At 36.2% G+C, this 23,728-nt stretch overlaps 1 protein-coding gene and 1 long non-coding RNA gene across 4 annotated transcripts; both read left to right on the forward strand.

Moving 5' to 3' along the window:
• The first annotated feature begins 483 nt into the window (after window positions 1-483).
• Window positions 484-1,884, forward strand: LOC112190641 (putative F-box protein At1g47790). Its single transcript, XM_024330086.2, has one exon. It carries the CDS (start codon window positions 495-497, stop codon window positions 1,740-1,742), a length of 1,248 nt encoding a protein of 415 aa, XP_024185854.1. The 5' UTR covers window positions 484-494; the 3' UTR covers window positions 1,743-1,884.
• Window positions 1,885-2,438: 554 nt separating this feature from the next.
• On the forward strand, window positions 2,439-5,360 carry LOC112190184. 3 transcript variants are annotated; one of them, XR_005806128.1, is made up of 5 exons: window positions 2,441-3,583; window positions 3,947-4,089; window positions 4,460-4,672; window positions 4,808-4,848; window positions 4,930-5,360. It is a non-coding gene; the product is annotated as an uncharacterized LOC112190184 (long non-coding RNA). The 3 variants fall into 3 exon arrangements; XR_005806127.1 differs by having other exon boundaries at window positions 2,439-4,089; XR_005806129.1 differs by having other exon boundaries at window positions 2,439-4,089; window positions 4,460-4,579; window positions 4,808-5,360.
• Window positions 5,361-23,728: the final 18,368 nt, after the last annotated feature.

Consider the following 23,728-nt stretch of genomic DNA (forward strand, 5'->3'; position numbering starts at 1 on the left):
CTTCTCTGCTCTAGGTTGGCGGTGAGTTCCTTGCACTTGCAAATGGTCGCTGCCTCTTAGTAACAGAGGGAATTTAAGTGTCACTGGATGTAGTGTCCGGTGGCATCATAATGGGAAAGCTGTGCATATGGTAGTTATGCTTTGCTGCAGCCGGGTTGCAGACCAAGTTATCTTTCCGTTGTGTCACCGCTGCTTTACTGCAGTTAAAGCAAATAGAGTCGTCAGTTGTGCGCTGTTTGCTAGTTGGTGCTTTGTTGAGTACAAGCATTTGGTAGAAAATCAGGATAGTATTTCAAGAGTTTCTACTTATTATAATCAGGGGTTTAGGCTCAATGTCCCCCCCCCTTGTATTCGACAGTTTCTTTAATTAAGGCTATCAAGGCTTGAGGGCCGCCGCCCTTTTTCTCAAAAAAAAAAGGGGGAGGGCTGGAACTGAAAGAATAGGAAGCATAGTTTCTAGAAAATCAGGGTGGAAGCTGAACAGGTCAGAGCCGATGTTGATGGACCTGCCCTCGGATGTCCTCGTCAAGATCCTTTCGAGATTGCCATCCGAATCAATCTGTTGCATTCGATGCGTGTCTAAGGCCTTGTTAAACATAGTTGATGACCCCTCTTTTGTTAAACTGCATATGGACTACACCGACGAGGTACCTCTTCTCATGTCTTTTGCCGAATCTTATGCTTCTGAGACCAATGCAGTTATAGCATCCTTGCAATCAGTCACATACGATGGCAGTGGCAGTGCCTTGACAGCAAGAGGTCAACATGCATTTCAAGTCTCCACAACATACCAGCGAGATCCACCACCTTACTCCATAGATTTTGTTTTCCGCAACTTGTTTTGCTTCCGAAATAATTGTGATTCTGGAGTTTGTTTTTTGGTCAATCCTCTGAGAGGACAAGTTCTAAGGCTTCCTAGGAATGATATTTCCAAAATTGCAGTGTCCCAAGTATTCTGTGACTGGTATGGTATGGGATTTGATAGTATAACTAACACCCTCAAGATTCTTGCTGTCGCCGAATTTGGCCAATTTGGTAAGCCTATCTGCCGGGCAGCCCAGGTTCTTGTATTGGGCACAGGCTCATGGCGACATGTAACTCCTCCTCCTTGTCGATTGTCTCGTAACAGTAGTAAAAGTGCATCTGCAAATGGAGACATGCATTGGTTGATTTATGGAAGATGCCATATAATTTCTTTCGATTTTAAGAAAGAAAAGTTCTGTTGGACTCCGCACCCCGCGGCACAAAGCTCAAACAATTTCTGGCATCTGTATTTACTTACTTTCAGAGGATCTCTGGCCATCGTGGATACTTCTTCATCACAAGGTATGATTACGAAGATTGATATATGGGTATTGAAAGATTATGACAAAAAAGAGTGGGCAAGAGATTACAGCATAGACATCAAAAATTTTGACTTGGTTAGGCAGTTTGGATTGTTGATAAAGGTTACTTGTGACCAATGGGAGCATGGCATATATTTCAAAAATTTTGACAAAATCCCTACGTTCTTTTTGGATCTAAGATGTTATTCCATGAATACCATAACATGTGGTAGTGGGGATCCTACCAAAATTTTGAGTTATACTGGGAGCTTGATATCCTTAAAAGATTATGAGAATTCTGTTGGAGTTGAAAACAGTACTGAAAGCCTAAAAAGTTATGGCAATTTGATCGAAGAAGAAGCACAAGGCTTTAGTTTATTTAAGAGGCATGTGCTGCGACGAGTTTCAGTTGTCTGAGTTTGTGTGCTATATCACTTTAGGGTAATCTTCACTAGAGATGTCTCTATGATCCTTCTATTTTGTTAATTGCTGGTTACTTGTATTTTGTTTATCAGATATTGAATTTCTTGAAATAAATTCCCCAGCCACCTTTCTTTCAGTGGTGTATGAGTTAACTATCTTATGATAGATGCTGCAAACTAACAACTGCTTAATGTAAATGAACATAAGGGTGGTCGCTGACCTGAGAAATGAAGAACCAGATTAACTAACTCAAAGAGTATCTTGGTTTTTCTGTTCACATGCTGAGTTTTTTTTTTTTTTTTTTTTTTTTTTTTTTTTATGTTTACCTTAGCTACTCATTAAGTATATGAGTGCCTTTTTTCTTTTCTTTGTATGTAATGGTGCGTGTGTAGTTAGTCTTTGAAGAGTGAAATTAATTTCTTCTTCTTATTGGGTTTTGGACCGATTTTTTATTTAAAGAACATATCTTTTTCTTTTTTCTTCTTCTGGTCCTTTGCGTTCAGAATGACATAGAGATTCCAACTCTTCCTCATGAGTCATGCCTTTGTCCGATTGCGAGGCAAGTTAGTTTTCTACTTGTTTCTATAATCTTTGCACTTTTACCTCTTCCAATTTATGCCATTGTAACCCATTCAACAATTTGAAGATTTTTTTTTTTTTGTCCTTTTGGGATTTAATGTAGACCTGGGAATGATTTTGTTCAGGGAATATGTATATATCTAGATGCTTGACTCACTAACAGTGATAACCGTGGCATCATCTGGAATGGATTTGAGTGAGAAGCTTATTTATTGTAGTTTCCTTCGTTGAATTCCTGAATTATTCCCTCGACGAACATTACGACATGAATAGTCCATACTGTCATGATCGTTTGCCTAAATAATCTTGTGTCACTGCAATTGAGATGTCCACAATTATCAGCTTTGCATCAATCAATAAAAGGAATAGTTTGGGTCAGATTTATAAGGATTTCTACATCAGTTTTGCACACAGATGTACTATCTCAGAATAAATTTAATGTGTCAGTCTAAAATTTCTTATGTTAGTGTTGCTGAGTTAGAAGAACTAGGACTGGTACCACATGTCATCACACTCAGATCGAGGGTTTCAGGTATTGTTGGTGATGACACAAGTAGTGCCATCCATCATGCTTTTTGCAAGACTTCAATTCAGGCTAATGTGCTTGGCAAGCATATATATTGATTGAATAAAATGGATGTGCCTAGCTTGTAGATCTATATATCTCGATTTAGCGTTGCATTAAGTATCTAACCTTTTCGTCATGTCTTTAATGCTTTTCTGATGCAAGCAATCTTTTGCTAGTGCGTGTGTACTCTCTCGGTTGTGGCGCATGAGTGGTTCCTAGTTCTGTAGTTCCCAGAAAATGAAATCAAATTGTATGCAAACTTTAATGGCTTCAAGGGCTTCTAGATTAGTTGTTTGCATGATTTTGTATTTGGTTCAGTGTGTGTGGCTGTTGGGCTATGAAGGTACAAGGTACAAACTAATGATTTCATGTTACCTTCTTGTGGTTGTTTTGTAGTGGCTCAAGTTCTGTTCTGTAGCTTTTTCTTATGTAGGACAAACAGTTTTGAACAACTTAGATTCTCTCTGTTGGTGCTTTAAATTTTATCTATAAAGCATATGATACACTTACCTTTTCTAAAGCTGTGGAAGTTAACCCGGTGATATGGTTGCATCATAGATTCTTATTGATTTATGCATATTTAATCATTGTTTATGCTGCTTAGCTTCTTTTACCTAATCCTTTCATCTTTTTGGAGGAGTGGATGGTCCAACAGACTATTATGCTTGCAAAGCGGCCACACATTATTGTAAGTTTTTATTTTTCTAGTATGGGAGGCTTGATTTCCGTAACATCTGTACTATAGTTTACTTGCATTTCTAGGCTTTTTAGAATCTTGGCTTGACATTGCTCATAATGAAGGTATAGTTTAATAAGGTCTGTATTCATGTTATTCTATCTGATATTATCCTATGAAGAGTTTTTAATAAATTTTCAAATATGATACTATTTCTTGATAGAAAACAGAAATTTAGTTTGTTATAGATGTGTAGGTGTTTCTGTGCCAACAATAAGAATATCCGTAAAGGATATAGAAATTTCGGTAAGTTGACAATTGTATATAACTTTGTCAGGTACTTATTGTTGTTTTTACTGTTATATTCCCTTGAAGGTTGCTACACGTGGACGTCTCATGATCATGTATCCAACAGCAAAGGATTTTCTCTTCGCACATTGAATGATTTTGTAGGATCTCATTGCCCTGATGACTTTCACTATTCTGTTGTAGATGCAATTTCAACTTGGATGGAATAGGTATGAACATATTCAATGTAGACAGCTAGAACCAGAGGAAGATTGTTAAAAGAAGAAAGTGAAATACAAAAGATGACTGACTGGAAAGAAAAATTTGAAGATCATATAAAGAAAAAGTAAAATTAATAAGAGACCCTGCATACATTTGTACTATTACTGAATACTTAGATGCTTTATGTCATTACAACAGTCTGTTTTCATTTTCCTAGACTATATCTCGCATCTTCTTTCCCATCCATTAAGAATAGTGACATTGTCATTTACGGTCGCCCTAAATCAAGTTATCCTTGCTTCTTTAATGACCTCAGATATCCCATATCTCAGACTTGTCTGGAAATGCTAAGAAACCTTTTTACTTTCAATTGAGCAGGTTTTAGATGAGGCAGACAGACTGCTTGATGAGGACTTTGAAATGACACTTGATGACATTCTGAAAGTCATCCCTCGTTAACGGAGAACATATTTGCTTTCTGCTACCATGACTAAAAGGGTATGGTTCAATGATTTCACTGCAACTACAGTTCTGGTTGTATTACTGATATTATTTTCCTTTTATACCATGGAATGCTGGACAATAAGTACCGTAAGTGATAGGGTGATTGGACATTTACCATCCTTTAAGAACTTATCTTTTGAACAGATTTTTGTTTTATTTCTACTAAAAATATTTTGACTAGCTATTATATGAGTTATAAGAGTTGCAGTTGTGAAATTGCAGGTCAAGAAGCTGCAAGGGCTTGTCTAAGGAACCCTCTGAAGGTATGATGAGAACTTGCACCATGTTCATTCTTCCCAAATTTCTCTCAAATTGTAACAACCTAATTTCTCGAGTTGTCTCAGATTTAAGTAGCATCTAAATATTCTACCGTTGAAACACTAAAGCTGCAGTATCATTTTCTGCCGGCCCAGCACAAGGTTTCTTTCCCTTTTGTTATTCTTCTAGTTTTAGTATTTTTAATCCTTTATATAATGCCTGTACTCATTTAGATGTCAAGGGCTTGTGAATCCTCTGGGAATTATAGATACTGAAGTGGACCGGTTTAACATCTGAAATGTGTGTGCTTAGGGAGTGGAAAGGCATGAGTGACTATTATAATCAGACATGAATGGTGGTTGTAGGGTAGAAATTTATGGGCCACAAAGACAGACAAATATCAAGCATTTATCGAGCATATGAAATATATTGTGCACTGTAAATCCGACGTGTCAATAGTTGATCTGACGTGCATTCTGAAGATGTAATTATAACTGTGGCTTGCAGTTTTACTTTGTGCATGGAGTTCCTGCTGTTTTTGTTGTTGTATATTGTCTAACTCCCTTGGATATAAACTCAAGTTTACAACTTTTGTGCCCACAGCACTGTTATCTTATATATATATATATATATTCTGACCGCGAAGTGTCAATGTACAACTATGGTTCTTACTCATACATGTAATGCAAAACACCTATTGGCTTTGATGCTTTGAAATCTTGGGATAAGAGCCACCCTTGTTAGTGGTCATATAAGCCAGGTATGTTACTCTGAATTAACACTAGTGAGTCATTACTCATTACTCATTTGAAGCATATTCAGTTGGTTGATATTGTGAAATTTATCTGACCTTGTTTGTGTCATCCTTCTGGCAGTAAAAAAGATTTGGTGCCTTAAATATGTTTAAAGCTAGACAGTGTAATGTACTTATCTGCACTGATGTGGCAAGTAGAGGATTAGATATTCCATCGATGGATATGGTTTATTAATTATGATATTCCCTCAAATTCTTAAGGTGGAATTTATCTGACCTTGTTTGTGTCATCCTTCTGGCAGTCAAAAAGATTTGGTGCCTTAAATATGTTTAAAGCTGGACAGTCTAATGTACTTATCTGCACTGATGTGGCAAGTAGAGGATTAGATATTCCATCGGTGGATATGGTTTATTAATTATGATATTCCCTCAAATTCTTAAGGTGAGGCTTTCTATTGCTAATGTAGTGTAGGGCTGGTTGTTTGTCATTTGTGTCAGGTTCTTAAGATGTTTGCTATGTAGTTGAGGATGCTGTTTAAAACAAATACACAGTGAACTTTGAAGCTGAATTTTGTAGAATTTTACTCAGTGGGAAGACTGGATTCCCCTATTATACCAGTCTAAAGTTATCCTAGTTTCTGTAGTTGTGGACCTGGCAACGTGCGGGTATAGTGGGGGTACGGTGCGGGTTCTTAACGGGTCGACCCGGTAAGAACCCGTTAGCTTAATGGGTTTCGCGGGCCAAACCCGGCGGGTTTGCGGGTTTTCCGTTGGAACCCGTCAAAACCCGTAAACATTTTTTTTTTTTTTAAACTTTTTATCAAAGCAATTAAAACCAATTAAGACTTAGAGAAAAATTCAGCTACCGTCCCCAAATTATGCTGCCAATGGCAATTTGATACCCAAACTCTCAAAAGTATCAATGTGATACCCAAAGACCTAAATTGGCATCAACGTGATACTTCCGTCCAAAATTTCTGACGGCGCCGTTTGTTTGCTGATGTGGCAAGCAAGTGGGTCGGAAAAAAATGAAATGACCTATTTACCCTTTTTTTTTGTTAATTCATTTTTTTTCCTTTTCTTTTCATTTCTTTTTCTTCCTTCTTCTTCTCTGCTTCTTCTGGGATCTTCTTCTTCTTCTTAGGGTTTCGCGACGCCAAGGGGCTGAAGCTCCCAATCAAACCGGTTGAAGAACCTGCTGGTGCCGAGAGGATCAACGATCCGTTGCCATTTTCTCTATATGAACTTTTTTGGTTTTCTATTTTGAAAAATTTTTTTCCTTTCCTTTTTTGACAAAAAATAATTCACAAATCACAATTATACGAAGATCCAACGGTCGGACCCTCACAGATCACCTAGAGGATCATCTTTACCGATTTATACAAAGATCCAACGGTCAGATCCTCATGGATCACCTAGATTATCATCTTTACCTATTTATACGATGATCCAACGGTCAGATCCTCACGAATCACCCTTAGGTTCATCCTCTCAAAATTATACGAAGATCCAACGGTTGGATCGTCCCAGATGGCCTTTAGAATCATCCTCACAAAATTATACGACGATCCAACGGTCGAATCCTCACGGCTCTCCTTTTGAATCGTCTTTTCACAATTATACGAAGATTCAATTGTCGGATCCTCATGGGGAAAAAGAAAAATTATAAAAATGCCTTGGTTGCAAAAATATATATAAAAAATGGGGAACCCGTATGGGAAATGGGAAATGGGTTTTTGGGAAGGATTTTGAGTTAATGGGTTCCAACGGGTTTAACCCGCAAAATCCGTTAATTTGCGGGTTTTTTGCGTGCGTTCTTTTTTTAGCCCGGATTAATAAACGGGGGGGTTTGTGCGGGTTTTTAGCGTGCGGGTATAATGTGGGTTTGCGGGTTACGGGTTTAAATGTCAGGCCTAATTGTGGTACATTACTTAGAGCACCTCTTGTTGCACTCAAATACAATTATGAAACTTATCACCAGCATGTGACGGTAGTAGTATTGTCTTTGATACAGCTTTATTTTCCTTCCTTTCCCCAACGTATCATGGATTCTACTGGTGGAATTGGATTATTGTTATTTCTTTCCCACTTCATTGAAATTTTATCTCCCTGGAATTCTGAACCTTTTCCATGTTATGATGAGTTTAAAAATCATGCATTGTCAGAAAAATTTAGGTAGTTCAAAGGAAAAATGACAGAAGATAAATTATTGTTTAATACTTTGTATCATTGAAATACTGTAGCCTGGTTTTCTAATTACAAGTGAGACAGCAGGAATTATGTTCATCAAGTAGGAAGAGTCTCATCAAGTAATGTTCTTCCCGAGTTTGTATCCATATGATTAGTCCTTTAGGGATTGGGCACATTTTTTTCTCTCTTGATCAATCCACATGATCAGTTAGCTTTTTTATTTTGGTTAACGTGATCTACGTTCGGCTTTTCCAGAAATTAAAAGAAAGTGGAAGCAAGAAGAGGAAGGGGGGAGGAAATGAAGGCGAGGAGAGGACGATGAGATTCTTCCAAATTTTGTTTATTAAAAATTTGGGTTAGAAGGATGTCCAAAAAGTTTGTTATCCAAAAAGTTCACAAAAAGATGAGATTCTTCCCAATTTTGACAAGTGGATTTTTCTTTCTGTAGTATACCATCACATTTGTGTATCTGGAAAAATAAATAAATAAATATATATATATATATATATATATATATATATTATTATCAAGAACATTTATTTTTTCAATCGTGTTTTCTCAGTAGTTTGGTTTCACCTTATGGTCACTAGGGACTGATGCTTATTTTCCTCTTCCTAGGATTCGTTCTCATGGGAAAAATAAAATTGTTGATTAAAGTTGTATTGCATGACACCACCAAAATCATTTTAACCAGAATACAGAGTTTCTGAAATTCCTGCAGCATGTAAGAGATACACGAGTACACATCAGAATGTAATTAATACTTCAAAAAAAAAAAAAAAAAAAATTCACACAAATGCTTCATTTTTTCTACTTTAGGTTCAACCTCACAATTCTAAATTCTTGGGTGCACCTTGTTGGGGTCTTGGAGCCTCCAATAAAATAAAGTAATAGGGTACATATATTTGTTGATCAAATACTCGTCAGGAGTCACCCACAAAATAAAAACATACTATATATTTTGAATTATTTCAAACATGCACACATTTACCGATGAATTTCATCGGCATGCACACATTTGTTGATGAATTTCATCAGCATAGGGTATAACACATAATATACAAATCCATGTAGTCGATTTAAATTTAAATTTAATTTTTTTTTTTATTTTTTTTTTATTTATTTTTTATTTTTTATTTTATTTTTATTTTTATTTTTTTTGTCCGTGAAAGGGAGTGGGTTACACAACGACTCACCCCGTCATTGCCTAGACTACCTTAAAAATAATCTAAGAAAATGTCACTATTTATAATAAGCTCCAAGTCACACATAACTTGATAATGCAAGGATTAAATCGACAAAATCAAATAAGTTGGGACCACCTACACATAATTTATTAATAAAAATAGCTTGAATCCTCCTTCGTTAATGCTACTTTAGAATATTCGCTCGCACTACCTATGTCAAATATAAGAGATGTTTGTTGGATAGGTCCTCTAGGATCCCAAATACAGAACCTCAGAACTCTAGAGAACTGAAGTCCATCAGTTTGGTCCACACGGGCCTAGATCCAAAAAACACCCAGAGCTGCTTTGGAGACCGAAAACGCATCAAGTATCCCAAAGTTTTGAGACTTTGTGGCAAATCATTTCCAGGCACCCAAAGTGACCCAGACACCCCAAATAAGATACGTACCCCAACAAAACAGCATTTAAGCAATGGCCCGACATGTAACATGTATTCTTCTTCGTCTTCTGGACCCCCAGTCCGAGAACAATGATCACGAACGAGGACCCGTGGACAAATCATCTGATCCCTGGCACCGTCGCGCTCCTTCTCGGCCAAGAGAATTGGGGCAGCAACCATGGAGGCACTTCTAGAGGTCAACCCCAAGTTGGGCGTCGTTAGGGTCTTGGAGAACGAGTCAAAAACAATTCCTTAGGTGAGCAAGCTTATGAAATAAATAAAAGATGGAACCGATTATGACGATATTAGAAGCATTTACTTGATTAGTTTTTACAAAAAGAATTATTAATAAAAATATATGACCTAAATACGTTCTTTGCCTTGATCGTCGCTTCTTCTCCCTTGTTCAACTTGTCGATTGCCCCCCAAATGCTCTCGATAAAAATGGACAACGTTGATTGGAATCTTGAGCTCCAGCACCTGAAGGGAAGCAAGAGCCACCAAGTAAGGAACTACCCGGCTCAAAAAACAAGTCCCTTGTTGAATTCTGGCACGACCTTCCTAGCGCCAGCCACCGTGAAGCCTTTCTTATTGCCGGACGTGCTTTTCAAGAATTGAGGGATATGCCTCCACACGCCAACGTGGTTAGAGTGATTGAGTGGGTCGACAAAGATGTCCAAGGCGGTTCTGGTTTTCATTTCGTTCTTGAAAGCTCTCATATGACTTTGAGAACTGCAAAAATATGAACGAAGTCTTGAAGAGAAATCTCAGTTTATTATGCTCTAACTCTTGAAAGAAGTTGAGCAATGTCATGAGAATCAACTCCTGCATGAAGATATTAGACCTGAAAATGTAATAATTGATGAAGACAGTTTTTAGATCAAACTGACTGGGTTTGACATAGCTCATCCCCTATGGTCACTTCCTGTCGTTCCCCTATATAATCTAAAATCTCTTTCGGGTTGTCTAAGCTACCAGATTCCAGAGCTTCTATTGAATGACATCAGAAACAGTCCTGCAGTGAACATCTGGTCCTGCGCTTGGTAAATTTTTTTAACTATTCTTGTCAATATATATATAGAGGGCTTCCACTAAGGGATCCCTTTTTTTGGTCTTTTATAGGGATAGACGTTAGACCAACTTTTCGATCATATTTTTACATCTTAACCGTTCAGTTTTTAGGTCCTAATATATAGATCACTTACTCAAATTTTCAGCCAAATTGGTGATCGTTAAGGCATCCAAAACTGCAATTTACACAAACTGACCGAATCTGTCGAACCGGAACCGTTTGTGTTTGTAAATGGTAAATTTCAGTTTTGGATGTCTTAACGATCATCATATTCGCTGAAAATTTTCATAAGTGATCTATACAGTAGGACCTAAAAACTGAACGGTTGAGTTGTGAAAATATGATCAAAAAGTTGGTCTAATGCCCTATCCCTATAAAAGACCCAAAAAATAGATCCCTCACTAGAAGGGCCCTATATATATATATATATATATATATATATATATATATATATATATATATATATATGCATGTATTCTTGATTAGTTTTTATCCATGCACTTGAAATATATTGATACCTACTTATGGAAATGGGTCTCCTAACCTTGTGAGCAATTGATCAAATGGAAAAGAAATGACTTTCCCAAATCCTTTAGTTAAAATGGCTTTAAAGAAAGATAGTCTCAAACTAGGAAGGAGAATTAATGAACCTTTTATCCATATAGATCGATGTAAGTTATTATTATAATGTTGCCTTGTTTCTTACTTATACTTTTTCTGTGATTCATGTATAGGTATGGTGTTTTGAATATAATCTCTTTGCTGTCTTTTTCATTGACGCATAGATCCACTTTCGTATTTGAGATTAATAAATGACACAAGTTGACTCAAAGTTTGGCCTAAAAAACGGCTCTGGTAGAAACTTGATTCTTAGTTTAACCGTTATTTTATTGTGATTAATGGTTGATTCTCTACCTTGCCTCACTTGTCCACTCATTAAAGCCTCGTCATCAAGCGTTGCATGATAAAATTGGCGTTCTAACTTGTTAAATGTGAATCCAACTGAAAGAATCCCATTGGAATTATGCCTAGATCATCCATATTTTTTAATGAATCCAGAGGACAAGGCGAAATTGGATGACACCTTTCATATTCGATTGATTAGGAATTATAGCCTGAGATTGGCTTATAATCTTCTATTTATGGAGAAAGATCAAATTATGATACTAAATGCTGCTCGCGGACTATCTTGTCTTCATGCTATTCCTCCACATCCTAACATAGCATTAGAGAAGTGGATTGATTGGGATGTCATCGGTAATAGCAGGGGTTCCATGTTGTTTTGAAGTATCAATCAACCAAAAGTTAGAAAAGTTTCATCCGCTATAGATAAGATATTGAAACTATATGGAGTTTTACATGGAGACATTCGACCAGAAAACCTAATGGTAGATCATAGGACTAAAGTTTTACAGATAGGTGAATTTGACATTAATCGCCGTTCAGGGGTGCCATTGGATCCAAATATCCATTTTCCAGCTGGTTTTCTATCTTACCAATCCCCTGAGCTACTTCTAGGTGTTGACTGCACCAAAGTTAGTACACAATCCTATCAATGTAGTAAGAACAAGTAGGGTATCGTTCTCAACCTGGGATTAGGGCTTCATTTATTCCTGCAAAACAAAACGTTAGACAATATATATATATATATATATATATATATATATATACACATGATGCGCTCTTGGGAAGCACATAATTTAACCCTGAAATATCGTTAGTAGTATAAGCAAATAGGGATCGTTCTATTCCGGGGATTGAGGGTACACCTGTAATTGTGTAACAAATAAAGAAAAGTATTATTTACAAAAATAAAATAAAGAATAAATATATACAATTGAATAAACAAATAAAGAATTAAAATAATAAAGTATTATTTACAAAAATAAAGTAAAGAATAGAAATATATACAAGTAACAAAATAAAAAGGAAGGGGGGTTTAAGAATTATAGAATTGAAAATTAAGATAAAGAAAATATAAAAACACATGTACAAGAATGAAACATAAGAAACAAAGATTAAACCCAAGTTTATCATTGAATTCGAATTAACCCTACATTGTTCTTCCAAGTCATGTGAAAGGAGTTGATCATGTGAAACATTCGAAAGCAAACGATTTCCCATATTTTACTTTTCAATGCTAATTAATCTAAGCGAAAGCACCTAGATTAATCCTATTAAACATGCAATCAAACCCTAGAAAGCTAGTCAATCATGTCATGTTTAATGCATTACACATAGAGAAAGGCTATCAACTCAAGTGTACAACTTAGTATGAATAAGTTCACCTAATTGCAATCCTCTTCAATTGAATTCGATTTTTGTCCAAAACCTTTACTACTTTGATTCAAGTTTACACAAAACGAAAAGTCGATTTCATGTTCTTAAACCTAGCACCAATTACATGCAAATCCTATAAGTGTCGACCCAAATAAGATAAACATATAAAAGTTTTCTATCAAGCAAATTCAATCGAACAATCACACATAAGCAACTTTGGAATCACAACATAAGAATCGAAATTCTTTATTCAATCATAAAATTTCAGAATATAAACCTTGTTCAAACATAAATGTTAACTAAAAACAATTCTCACGAAACTAAGCAAGATTACAAAGAAAGAGGTTGAATTACACCGTGAGATGGAGATGGGGATGAAGGATGAAACGTTATGGATTCTTGAATCTCGAAAGCAAGCTTCAAGGTGGAGGATGGATGATGATGCTCACGGCTCCTTCTTCTTCTTCTTCTCCCTTGCTTGAAAAGTTGAATGCACTAGAGGATGGAGAGAAAAATGGAAAGGAAATGGAGAGACAAAGAAGATGAGATGGATGAAGGAATTGGTTTTTTAGAATGAGAGGAGAAGGTGTTTATATAGGGAAGAAAAGAAGAGTGAAATGATGAGTGGAAGAAAAATAATGAAAGTGGAGTATGAAAGTGATTTGTAAAATATGGAAAAGAAAGAGAAATGATGAAATGAAAGCAAAGCATGAAGGTGCAGCAACATGGAAGTGATGATGATCTATTAAAGAGATTGTAGAAAAAATATATCCAAGGAAAAAGAGAAAAGCATCTAGCTTTCTTCATGTGGGTGGGAAACATGAATATGTGGTGTTGAGCTGTTTTCAGGTCAGTTTCTTCCCCTTTATTCCTTCAATTATTTCTCCAACAAGACTTCATTATATGCCTTCGACTTCTTCATATGAAATGTTCCACTATGAGTATAGATCATCCTGACAAATTTTCAGAGCTTCAATCCATATGGTTGGGCCGGAAATGCTGCTGGACCTCTTACAGGTCCAGTTTTCCGGTTTTTGCTTCTGTAGAAAATTGGGCTGATTGTTTGAAGGCCTTCCACTCATATTTTTCTCTGGCACTCTTCATACGAAATGATCCTTTGGGTGTCTAGAATGGATCTGGAAGGTTTCAGCTCATTTGAAGTTCATTTGGTCAGGCGGCCGCTCCTTCTTCTTTGCTTGGCTTGGTTTCTCCTAGCCGGAGTAGGAATATGTGTAAAATTGATCTTTTAGTACATTTCCATTTTTCTCCATCATTTCCAGGTAATTATGGACCTAACGCTCATTTCACCTTCATTTACTCCAATGTACCTAAAAATAGAAATTGAATTAAAAATCGATTCAGTTAAGGAATTAACTAAGCAAAATGTGAGGAATTAACTATTAAAATACCGCATTAAAATGCTCCTATCAAATTCCCCCACACTTAGCTTTTGCTAGTCCCTTAGCAAAACAAAACAAAAAAATCCAAAACAGAACAAAGACTTGACAAAAAGCAAGTAAATGACTCTATTGCTCCTAACTGTTGTCTCAGAGACTCCAAACTCATGGCTTTCACGTTAAACACTTAATCAAAATCACAAAGATAATTACATGGTTAATAAACCTGTGACATTCATATGACTAAGCAAGATATGGAGAACTTAAGTTATACAGTGAATGATAGCATGTTTCGAACAAGTCCAATCCAAACTCACAGGGCATACTCTCGATTTTTCTCTCAGAAATGGCTATGCTTAAAAGCTTCACACTCAAGTATATGCAAGAGAACAAATTGTAAGGCAACAAACAGCTTGCATATTTCATCAATAAACACATTTTGTGAAGAATTTTTAAAGACCTCATGAAATGACTAAGTGCACAAATGGACCTAACCATAAGCTCGACTGCGTAACTGACTCCACTAACCAAAGACTGCCCATCTCAAGGATCAAGTCAGCACTTAAAACAGGTTATAATGGGGCTAAGCTAGGGTTTTCGAAATGAAAATTAAGGATACAAAAAATCCTAAGGACCTAGCAGAGCATATAAGGATCACCTTATGTCATCATTTTTGTAGACCAAAATCATTGTTTTGGGCCAAACCTTCACTCTAACCAACATGGGAATGGACAAAGGCATAATTTTCAATTTCGAGCCTTCTACAAATTTGAAAGTCCAAAACCACACTTCAACAATTTCCCAAGAGTTTTCTTTTCAATTTTTCTTCTCTTTTCTTTCTTTCTTTTTTTTTTTTTCATGGCAAAATTTTTTTCTTTTTTTCTTCTTTTTTTTTCTTGGATTTTCCCCACCCCACACTTGTCTTTCATCGTCACCCCTACATACTATGTCATGCTCTACTAAGTCCTTAAGACAAGGGTAGATATATCCTGTACTAAGCTCATGGTAGGGTAGTGAGGGTGATGAAACAAAGGTTTTCAACGTAGGCTCAAAGGGGTTCATTCTAAGGAGTCCCACGACGGGCACAATTGGGGACACATGCTTGTTTGGCTTTGGTGGTTACCCTAATGCCTTCTATCCTATCCAGGATCAGTGCATATTATGGCATACAAGTTTTGACAGTCACAACAGCCGAGTTCTAGTACTCTCTAGTCCATTAAAATCTATGGCACATGATCATTGGATTTTCAAAGAAAGATGAGGTTTTGCAAATACAGCCACGAAATTCTAGAATTATCAATAAGCACTCGAAAAGAAAGTATTTTAGCTCAACAGCTCACTTAGGGTCAAATGAATCAGACTTAATCCTAGCATGCTTAATGAACCAAGTTACAATCCTATCTCAAATCTTCATACAAGTATCACAACGTCGATTAACCACAGAATTCAATTAAGTCCTATTTTGATTGTGAAAACCTTCAGCCATGAATTCAGAGACATGTTCATCCTAGACGTTTAGAAGCATCCTAAGACTCAAACAAACAAAAACACTCTAAAACCAACATTTTTTTTTTTTTTTACAATTTAATTTAATATCAACACTTAGGTACGGGAACATGGAGTCTCGATGTGCAATGGGACTGAAACAGCTACCCTTTTTCAAGACTATGTTTAATCCAATATACCTTAGTGTATCACAACATCAATTAAAAACACAATAAAAACACAATCCAACATCAACTATTTTTCATTTTTTTTTTTATATACTAACTACTAAAAACACAATAAAGCAATAATCCTTCCCCCATACTTAATTCATGCATTGTCCTCAATGTATAAACAAATATAAATCATGCAAAGCATAAATCAAGCATAGAAGAGAAAATGAACACAACGAAACCTAAAACAACTTAAAATTTAAGAAAATAAAATAGAAGGAAGAGTTCAAGAAAGCAAATCTGCGTTTGATGGCTCCTCCACAGCTACAGTTGAAATGGGTTGCCTCCCATGCAGCGTTTAATGCTTAAAGTCTTTCAGCCTTGACTTGTACCTCCATTTACTCCTTTGGAGGAGCGGTATGCGGGCGAGTGGCAGCCCTCTTGCTGGTTTCAGCCTTCGGAGGCGGGTCCTCATGTTGTGATGCAGTAGCGTCCTTGCGAGGAAACCCAGGAGGATAACTCTGCAAGTTATTGACTTCCTGAGCAAGCTTGTTTATTGCAGTGTGACAACGGATCAAAGAGCAGTTCATCTCAGAGATGTAATCGATCATGCAATTGACTCTCCAATCTGTCACCATAATACCATCGCGGAGAGAGGAACGCAAATCATCAATCGAATCCGACAAGCTTTCCAGGGTGGCCACAGGCCGAGGAGCACGAGCAGCTGGTGAGGAAGAAGACTCTCCGGGATGCAGTCTGGGAGAGCGACGAGGCAGAGGAGGGGGACTGCGGGTACGCTCACGGATAGGACGATGGTCCCATGGACGAGTAAGCCCAGCTCTAGTGGCCGCTTGACGACCTTCTTCCTCCAAAGAGAGAATACGAAGTTGATTGACGCCCCTGCGAGGGGTTACCTTGGTTCGAGCCATGAGGAAGTAGAAGGAATTTGAAACTGCACGCTTAGACAAACCTTAGTAAAATCTGGAGGAGACAAAAAAGGATGTATATGTAAAGCACAAAATAGGGTAGAAATCTCAACAGGCACACGGTTTTAACAAAGCTTCTCCGGGAAGGAGAAGAGTTATGATAGTTCACGGCCCAAGAAACTCCCCCACGTGTAAATATTCCTTTCTTTTCCTGGATTTATGGCATGCTTTCGGCTATAGCTTGTCTGTCACGGATCCTCGAGATTCGTTTGATTCCCCCACGCGTCCTTTCTTTTCCTTGATTCACGGCAATTAAACCTGCTTTTCGGCTGTAGCTTATCTGTCACAGCTCCTCGAGATCAGTTTGGTTCCCCCACGTGTCCTTCACGAGCCAACAGCTTTTCCGTGTTTTCGGGTGACTTTAATCCAACGCGTAGATTTAATCTCAGAGATCGTCGATCCAACGGTGGAGATCTGCTCACTCGTTCTATAAATAGGTGCATTCTGAGCGACTGTTCACTCCAAAAGAAAATTCTTCCGAGTTCCAGTCTTTCTCTCTCAACCCTTCAGCCTTTCTTTCGAAACTCAAATCATTTCTTCATCAACATGGAACCACAAACTCTGCAACTAATGGAGCAACAGACCCAGCAACAAATCGAGGATGGAGGAAACAACCAAGCAGCCGGGACTAATAACCGGTGGGCTCCCACACCGCCTCAACTAAGAATCCTCAAGGGCCTTTACTATGATAAGGGTTTTAAGTACCCAACTCCAGAGCAGATTCAAGAGATCTGCCTCCATCTGAAACAGTATGGGCAGATCGAGGACAAAAACGTTTTCTTTTGGTTCCAGAACCTCAAGGCTCGTGAGAGGCAGAAGTTGAAGGAATTTCGGAACGTTCCGGTTGGTGGATCTCTCGATCTCAATTTTGGATCCACTAGTTCTACTGATGATGGTAGATCCATTGATCTAAACTTTGGGTCACGTGTCGGCTATGGTGTTGACCCATATTCCTCCTCACCCTTCAACACTAATACCAGTACTGCCTCCTTTGGCACAACAGGAGGACAATCTTTCATAGAACAACGAGGAGGAGATCACCAGGAGATTGAAACCCTTCCACTATTCCCCATGCATGGTGAGGACATCTTGGGCAACATGAAGACTACTTCCGAGGGAGGTAGCGGCTATGGCGGTGACTCTCGCATTTCCTTTGAGCTCAGCCTCAACTCCTACGGAGATGCAGACATGGTTTAGTATAGAGTATTTTTATTATTATTTTTTTTTTAATTTTTTTTTTGTAATTAGCTGAATTTAATAAGACTGAATGAATGCAGTTTTTTTTTTTTTTTTTTTAATTTTTTTTTTATTTATATAAAGGACTCAAAAAATAAAAGACAAATATAAATATATATAGGACTCAAAAAGAAAGACAATTATATTTATAGGACTCAAAATGAAAGACAATTATATAAATCTCTTCCCCCACACTTAAATATTGCATTATCTTCAATGTAATCAATTAAAAACATGCAATGAAATAAGTAAGCATAGATAGAAGACATTTACGAAAACAAATCCTAAAATAAAAACAATAGAGAAAAATTGAAAAATAAAAAGAAATAGGGAAAGAGAAAGCAAATTTGATTATATTCTGAATTGGGTTGCCTCCCAAGTAGCGCTTGTATTTTACGTCTTGCAGCCAGACGGTACCTACATTAAATAAAGTTAGTAACTATAATTAACAAAGAAATACAAAATAAAAACAAGTATAACTATTAATTACACACTACAAGTATATTGTACATAAGACACAAGTTAAGTATACAAGTGAGTATAAAACGTGAAAAATATTTTTACAAGTTTAAAGTGTGAAACAACAAAATAATTTACACGTATAGAGTATTCACAAGTATTTCTTTTATTATAAACATTATTGATATCGAATCAAATTCCAAGCGGTAAATCAAGTGGACGTGCGGCCCAAGTATAGTCGCCTAGACACAAACTCCCTTTCAAATCGTTTGGGCAACCTTACTGAAATGGCCAGGTGGGGGAGGACGAACACGAGAGGAAAAATCCATTTTGGCATGAGCTACTCCCACATAGTGGTTTACGCCCATTTGCAAGCACTTCTGGATTCAAAAACCCGTCATGAACGTTGTCCCCTTCCTAGACACCATTCCACATAGGCTATACTTACTAAGATGAAAAAGTTCATAAGTGTGAAGACAGTTCAACAAGTGTTAATAAAGGCCGCCCTCAACCTTAAGGGACCTGAGCTAGGTACCAATAAGGGGTTTAGGCCAATATTAACAAAAGAGACTTCACCTATTCCTCTCAATTTACAACCTACAATTAAAATTCGTGTTCAATAATATAAATAATATCCTAGTTAAATTAAACTAAGTTTTAAACAATTTTTAAACAACAAATATATACAATAAATGACACAATTTAGCAAATGATTTTTCAATCCCCGGCAACGGCGCCAAAAATTGATGCGCTCTTGGGAAGCACATAATTTAACCCTGAAATATCGTTAGTAGTATAAGCAAATAGGGATCGTTCTATTCCGGGGATTGAGGGTACACCTGTAATTGTGTAACAAATAAAGAAAAGTATTATTTACAAAAATAAAATAAAGAATAAATATATACAATTGAATAAACAAATAAAGAATTAAAATAATAAAGTATTATTTACAAAAATAAAGTAAAGAATAGAAATATATACAAGTAACAAAATAAAAAGGAAGGGGGGTTTAAGAATTATAGAATTGAAAATTAAGATAAAGAAAATATAAAAACACATGTACAAGAATGAAACATAAGAAACAAAGATTAAACCCAAGTTTATCATTGAATTCGAATTAACCCTACATTGTTCTTCCAAGTCATGTGAAAGGAGTTGATCATGTGAAACATTCGAAAGCAAACGATTTCCCATATTTTACTTTTCAATGCTAATTAATCTAAGCGAAAGCACCTAGATTAATCCTATTAAACATGCAATCAAACCCTAGAAAGCTAGTCAATCATGTCATGTTTAATGCATTACACATAGAGAAAGGCTATCAACTCAAGTGTACAACTTAGTATGAATAAGTTCACCTAATTGCAATCCTCTTCAATTGAATTCGATTTTTGTCCAAAACCTTTACTACTTTGATTCAAGTTTACACAAAACGAAAAGTCGATTTCATGTTCTTAAACCTAGCACCAATTACATGCAAATCCTATAAGTGTCGACCCAAATAAGATAAACATATAAAAGTTTTCTATCAAGCAAATTCAATCGAACAATCACACATAAGCAACTTTGGAATCACAACATAAGAATCGAAATTCTTTATTCAATCATAAAATTTCAGAATATAAACCTTGTTCAAACATAAATGTTAACTAAAAACAATTCTCACGAAACTAAGCAAGATTACAAAGAAAGAGGTTGAATTACACCGTGAGATGGAGATGGGGATGAAGGATGAAACGTTATGGATTCTTGAATCTCGAAAGCAAGCTTCAAGGTGGAGGATGGATGATGATGCTCACGGCTCCTTCTTCTTCTTCTTCTCCCTTGCTTGAAACGTTGAATGCACTAGAGGATGGAGAGAAAAATGGAAAGGAAATGGAGAGACAAAGAAGATGAGATGGATGAAGGAATTGGTTTTTTAGAATGAGAGGAGAAGGTGTTTATATAGGGAAGAAAAAGAAGAGTGAAATGATGAGTGGAAGAAAAATAATGAAAGTGGAGTACGAAAGTGATTTGTAAAATATGGAAAAGAAAGAGAAATGATGAAATGAAAGCAAAGCATGAAGGTGCAGCAACATGGAAGTGATGATGATCTATTAAAGAGATTGTAGAAAAAATATATCCAAGGAAAAAGAGAAAAGCATCTAGCTTTCTTCATGTGGGTGGGAAACATGAATATGTGGTGTTGAGCTGTTTTCAGGTCAGTTTCTTCCCCTTTATTCCTTCAATTATTTCTCCAACAAGACTTCATTATATGCCTTCGACTTCTTCATATGAAATGTTCCACTATGAGTATAGATCATCCTGACAAATTTTCAGAGCTTCAATCCATATGGTTGGGCCGGAAATGCTGCTGGACCTCTTACAGGTCCAGTTTTCCGGTTTTTGCTTCTGTAGAAAATTGGGCTGATTGTTTGAAGGCCTTCCACTCATATTTTTCTCTGGCACTCTTCATAAGAAATGATCCTTTGGGTGTCTAGAATGGATCTGGAAGGTTTCAGCTCATTTGAAGTTCATTTGGTCAGGCGGCCGCTCCTTCTTCTTTGCTTGGCTTGGTTTCTCCTAGCCGGAGTAGGAATATGTGTAAAATTGATCTTTTAGTACATTTCCATTTTTCTCCATCATTTCCAGGTAATTATGGACCTAACGCTCATTTCACCTTCATTTACTCCAATGTACCTAAAAATAGAAATTGAATTAAAAATCGATTCAGTTAAGGAATTAACTAAGCAAAATGTGAGGAATTAACTATTAAAATACCGCATTAAAATGCTCCTATCAACACACACACATGAGATTTATGATTTACAAAAGAAAGGGGATTTAGGTTTTTTAATTTCTAAATTAACAATTAAATAATATACAAGTGACACACCAAAACACATAATCAAGTGGATAATTATGGATGGAATGAAATATAGATGTAGTCAACCACTATTAACACGTTGGCAAGGTTTCAAAGTCCAAATTACGAATCAAAATATGTTATAGCAAGGAATCGATCAAGAACAAAGATGAATGCATACAAAGTCCTTTTTACTTCCCTTAATTAAATTAACTAGATGAACGCACCATAGTTAACCCTATTAAGCATGCAATTACTAGTGGTAGTTAATCACTAACAAGAACACAATCAAGGCATTAAGCACATAAAAAAGTTTGATCAATTCAAGCTAAGATAGCAAGTTAGAACGCTAGTCTTATCATGCAAAACTCATTGTTGATTTACCTAAGGAATTATAGGTTTTCCACTTCTATTATTAAGACCTAGGATGCTAACATATCTTAATATGGATTCAATTACATGCTCATCAATCAAAGTATGTATCCTAAGATCAATTAACACATAAATGATGGGTTATTCACACAAAAACCAACAATCATGCATAACATCATTGAAATCGCAACTTTCACTTAGAAAACCAAAAACTGAAAACATGCTTCATAGTATTCGAAAACTAAACATCTAAAATCAACACTTCAATCTCACATGAAATTGCAAATTCCAGTTTAAGAAAACAAAAACAAAAACCGAAATTGCTTTATACAAGAATTAAAACCGAAAACAAAAAGAGGTGTTCATGGTTATACTTTTGAAATCTTCAATAATACAAGAAGCTTCAAAGGTGTGGTAGAATGGATGAGGATCAAGGCAAGGATGCTTGAATGGAGAGAATGATGCTTCACGGTCTTAAACTTGGGAGAATGGAAGATTGCAGAAATGTAGAGAGAAGTAGGGGACGAATTTGTGACTTTGATTCTGAATTTTGTGTTGGTGAAAAACGTCTCACAATACTCTCTCTATATATAGTGCATGGCATAGCATAGAGTCTTAATTAATTAATTTCTACTTCAATGAAATCACTGAACGTCTTAACCAATCAAAATATTACATGAGAAGTAGAGAACAATCTTGATTCTTCATTGCAATCTTCTTTGCTGAAATTATCATGCATTTTCTCTCAATTTGGTCTTCATTCAACTCGTATGCAATTAGGAAACCTAAATTAATATTTATTTTTTTTATTTTTTTTTCCATAATTCACACGAAGTAGATATCTTTCCAAACGCTCCCTTTTTATGCTTTTGTCGAAATCTTTTCTTCTTTTTCTTTAATTCTCACTGCAACAACAATAAATATGGGATTAAGATTCCTTCAAGACGTCAAGACTATTCTAGAACTCACATGCCTCAATCTTTGGGTCATGCTTCTTTACTTGGACGTTTCAGAGCCCATTCGTCAATTTGTGACGCCACTTTGCTTCTTCTAGAACATTCTTGCCAATCTTGAATCATCTTGAAGCTACAACATCTCTTAGCCTTCCCAGATATCCTATTATCATCAGGACTCCTAATGCCAACAATTTTCCTAGTCCAGTTAGAACTCTTCATTTTCGAGATGTTCTGGAACCTTCCTGAGCTCTCTTTGTGCAACAAGGACTCCTAGCTTCATATTAGGTCTCCTTTTCCTAGTAGGAATGGGTTTCCTTGTCTAACTGGGATTCTGTCATTTCTCATTTTTGTCATCATTTCCACAAGCTCACTCCTAGTTGACTCAGGATTCCTACTTCAACTGGGATTCATTCTCCTAGTAGGATTGAGAAAACTTCATTCCTCCATTTCTTGTCATTTTTGTGCCATTTACTCCTTGCCTTCCATTTATGGACTCAAAAGTACCTAAAAATAAAAACTAAGTTAGAAATGATAATGTTAAGAATATAGCTAAGTAAAATGTAGAGAGAATAACGATAATATAATAGAAAATATTACTCCTATCAAGTGACACCGCTAATAATGCTGCATCTGATATATGGTATATTGGCTGTATGTTTGGTAAGATCTTGCTGGTACATACATGTTTATGTTGTTCCAAATTAATGTCATTCAATGCATATTTGTCTTTGTTAGTTTCTATTTGATTATAGGGTTATTATCACAAATGATATCTGATGAACTTATCATCTATCTTATCGATGATACCTAAACTTCAATTTTGATCACAATCACTACCTGAACTTTTCGATTTCATTTCAAATGGTACATATCACTAACTCTAGTTAAATGTTCCTTTAAAAACTAATATGTGCAAAACACATGACCTATACTCAAGAGTAGTTTGACGAAAATACCCATTTAAATAATATTGTTTACTAGATATTTGATCAACTAATATGTTAATAAAAATAGAAGTTCAATTAAAAATATAATTAAAAATGTATCTCTACCC

This window comes from Rosa chinensis, chromosome 2 (assembly GCF_002994745.2).
Source record: "Rosa chinensis cultivar Old Blush chromosome 2, RchiOBHm-V2, whole genome shotgun sequence".
NCBI lineage: Eukaryota > Viridiplantae > Streptophyta > Magnoliopsida > Rosales > Rosaceae > Rosa > Rosa chinensis.

Coding starts and splice junctions, on each gene's coding strand:
- LOC112190641 (XM_024330086.2), top strand. CDS start 495: ATGTTGATGGACCTGCCCTCGGATGTCCTCGTCAAGATCCTTTCGAGA.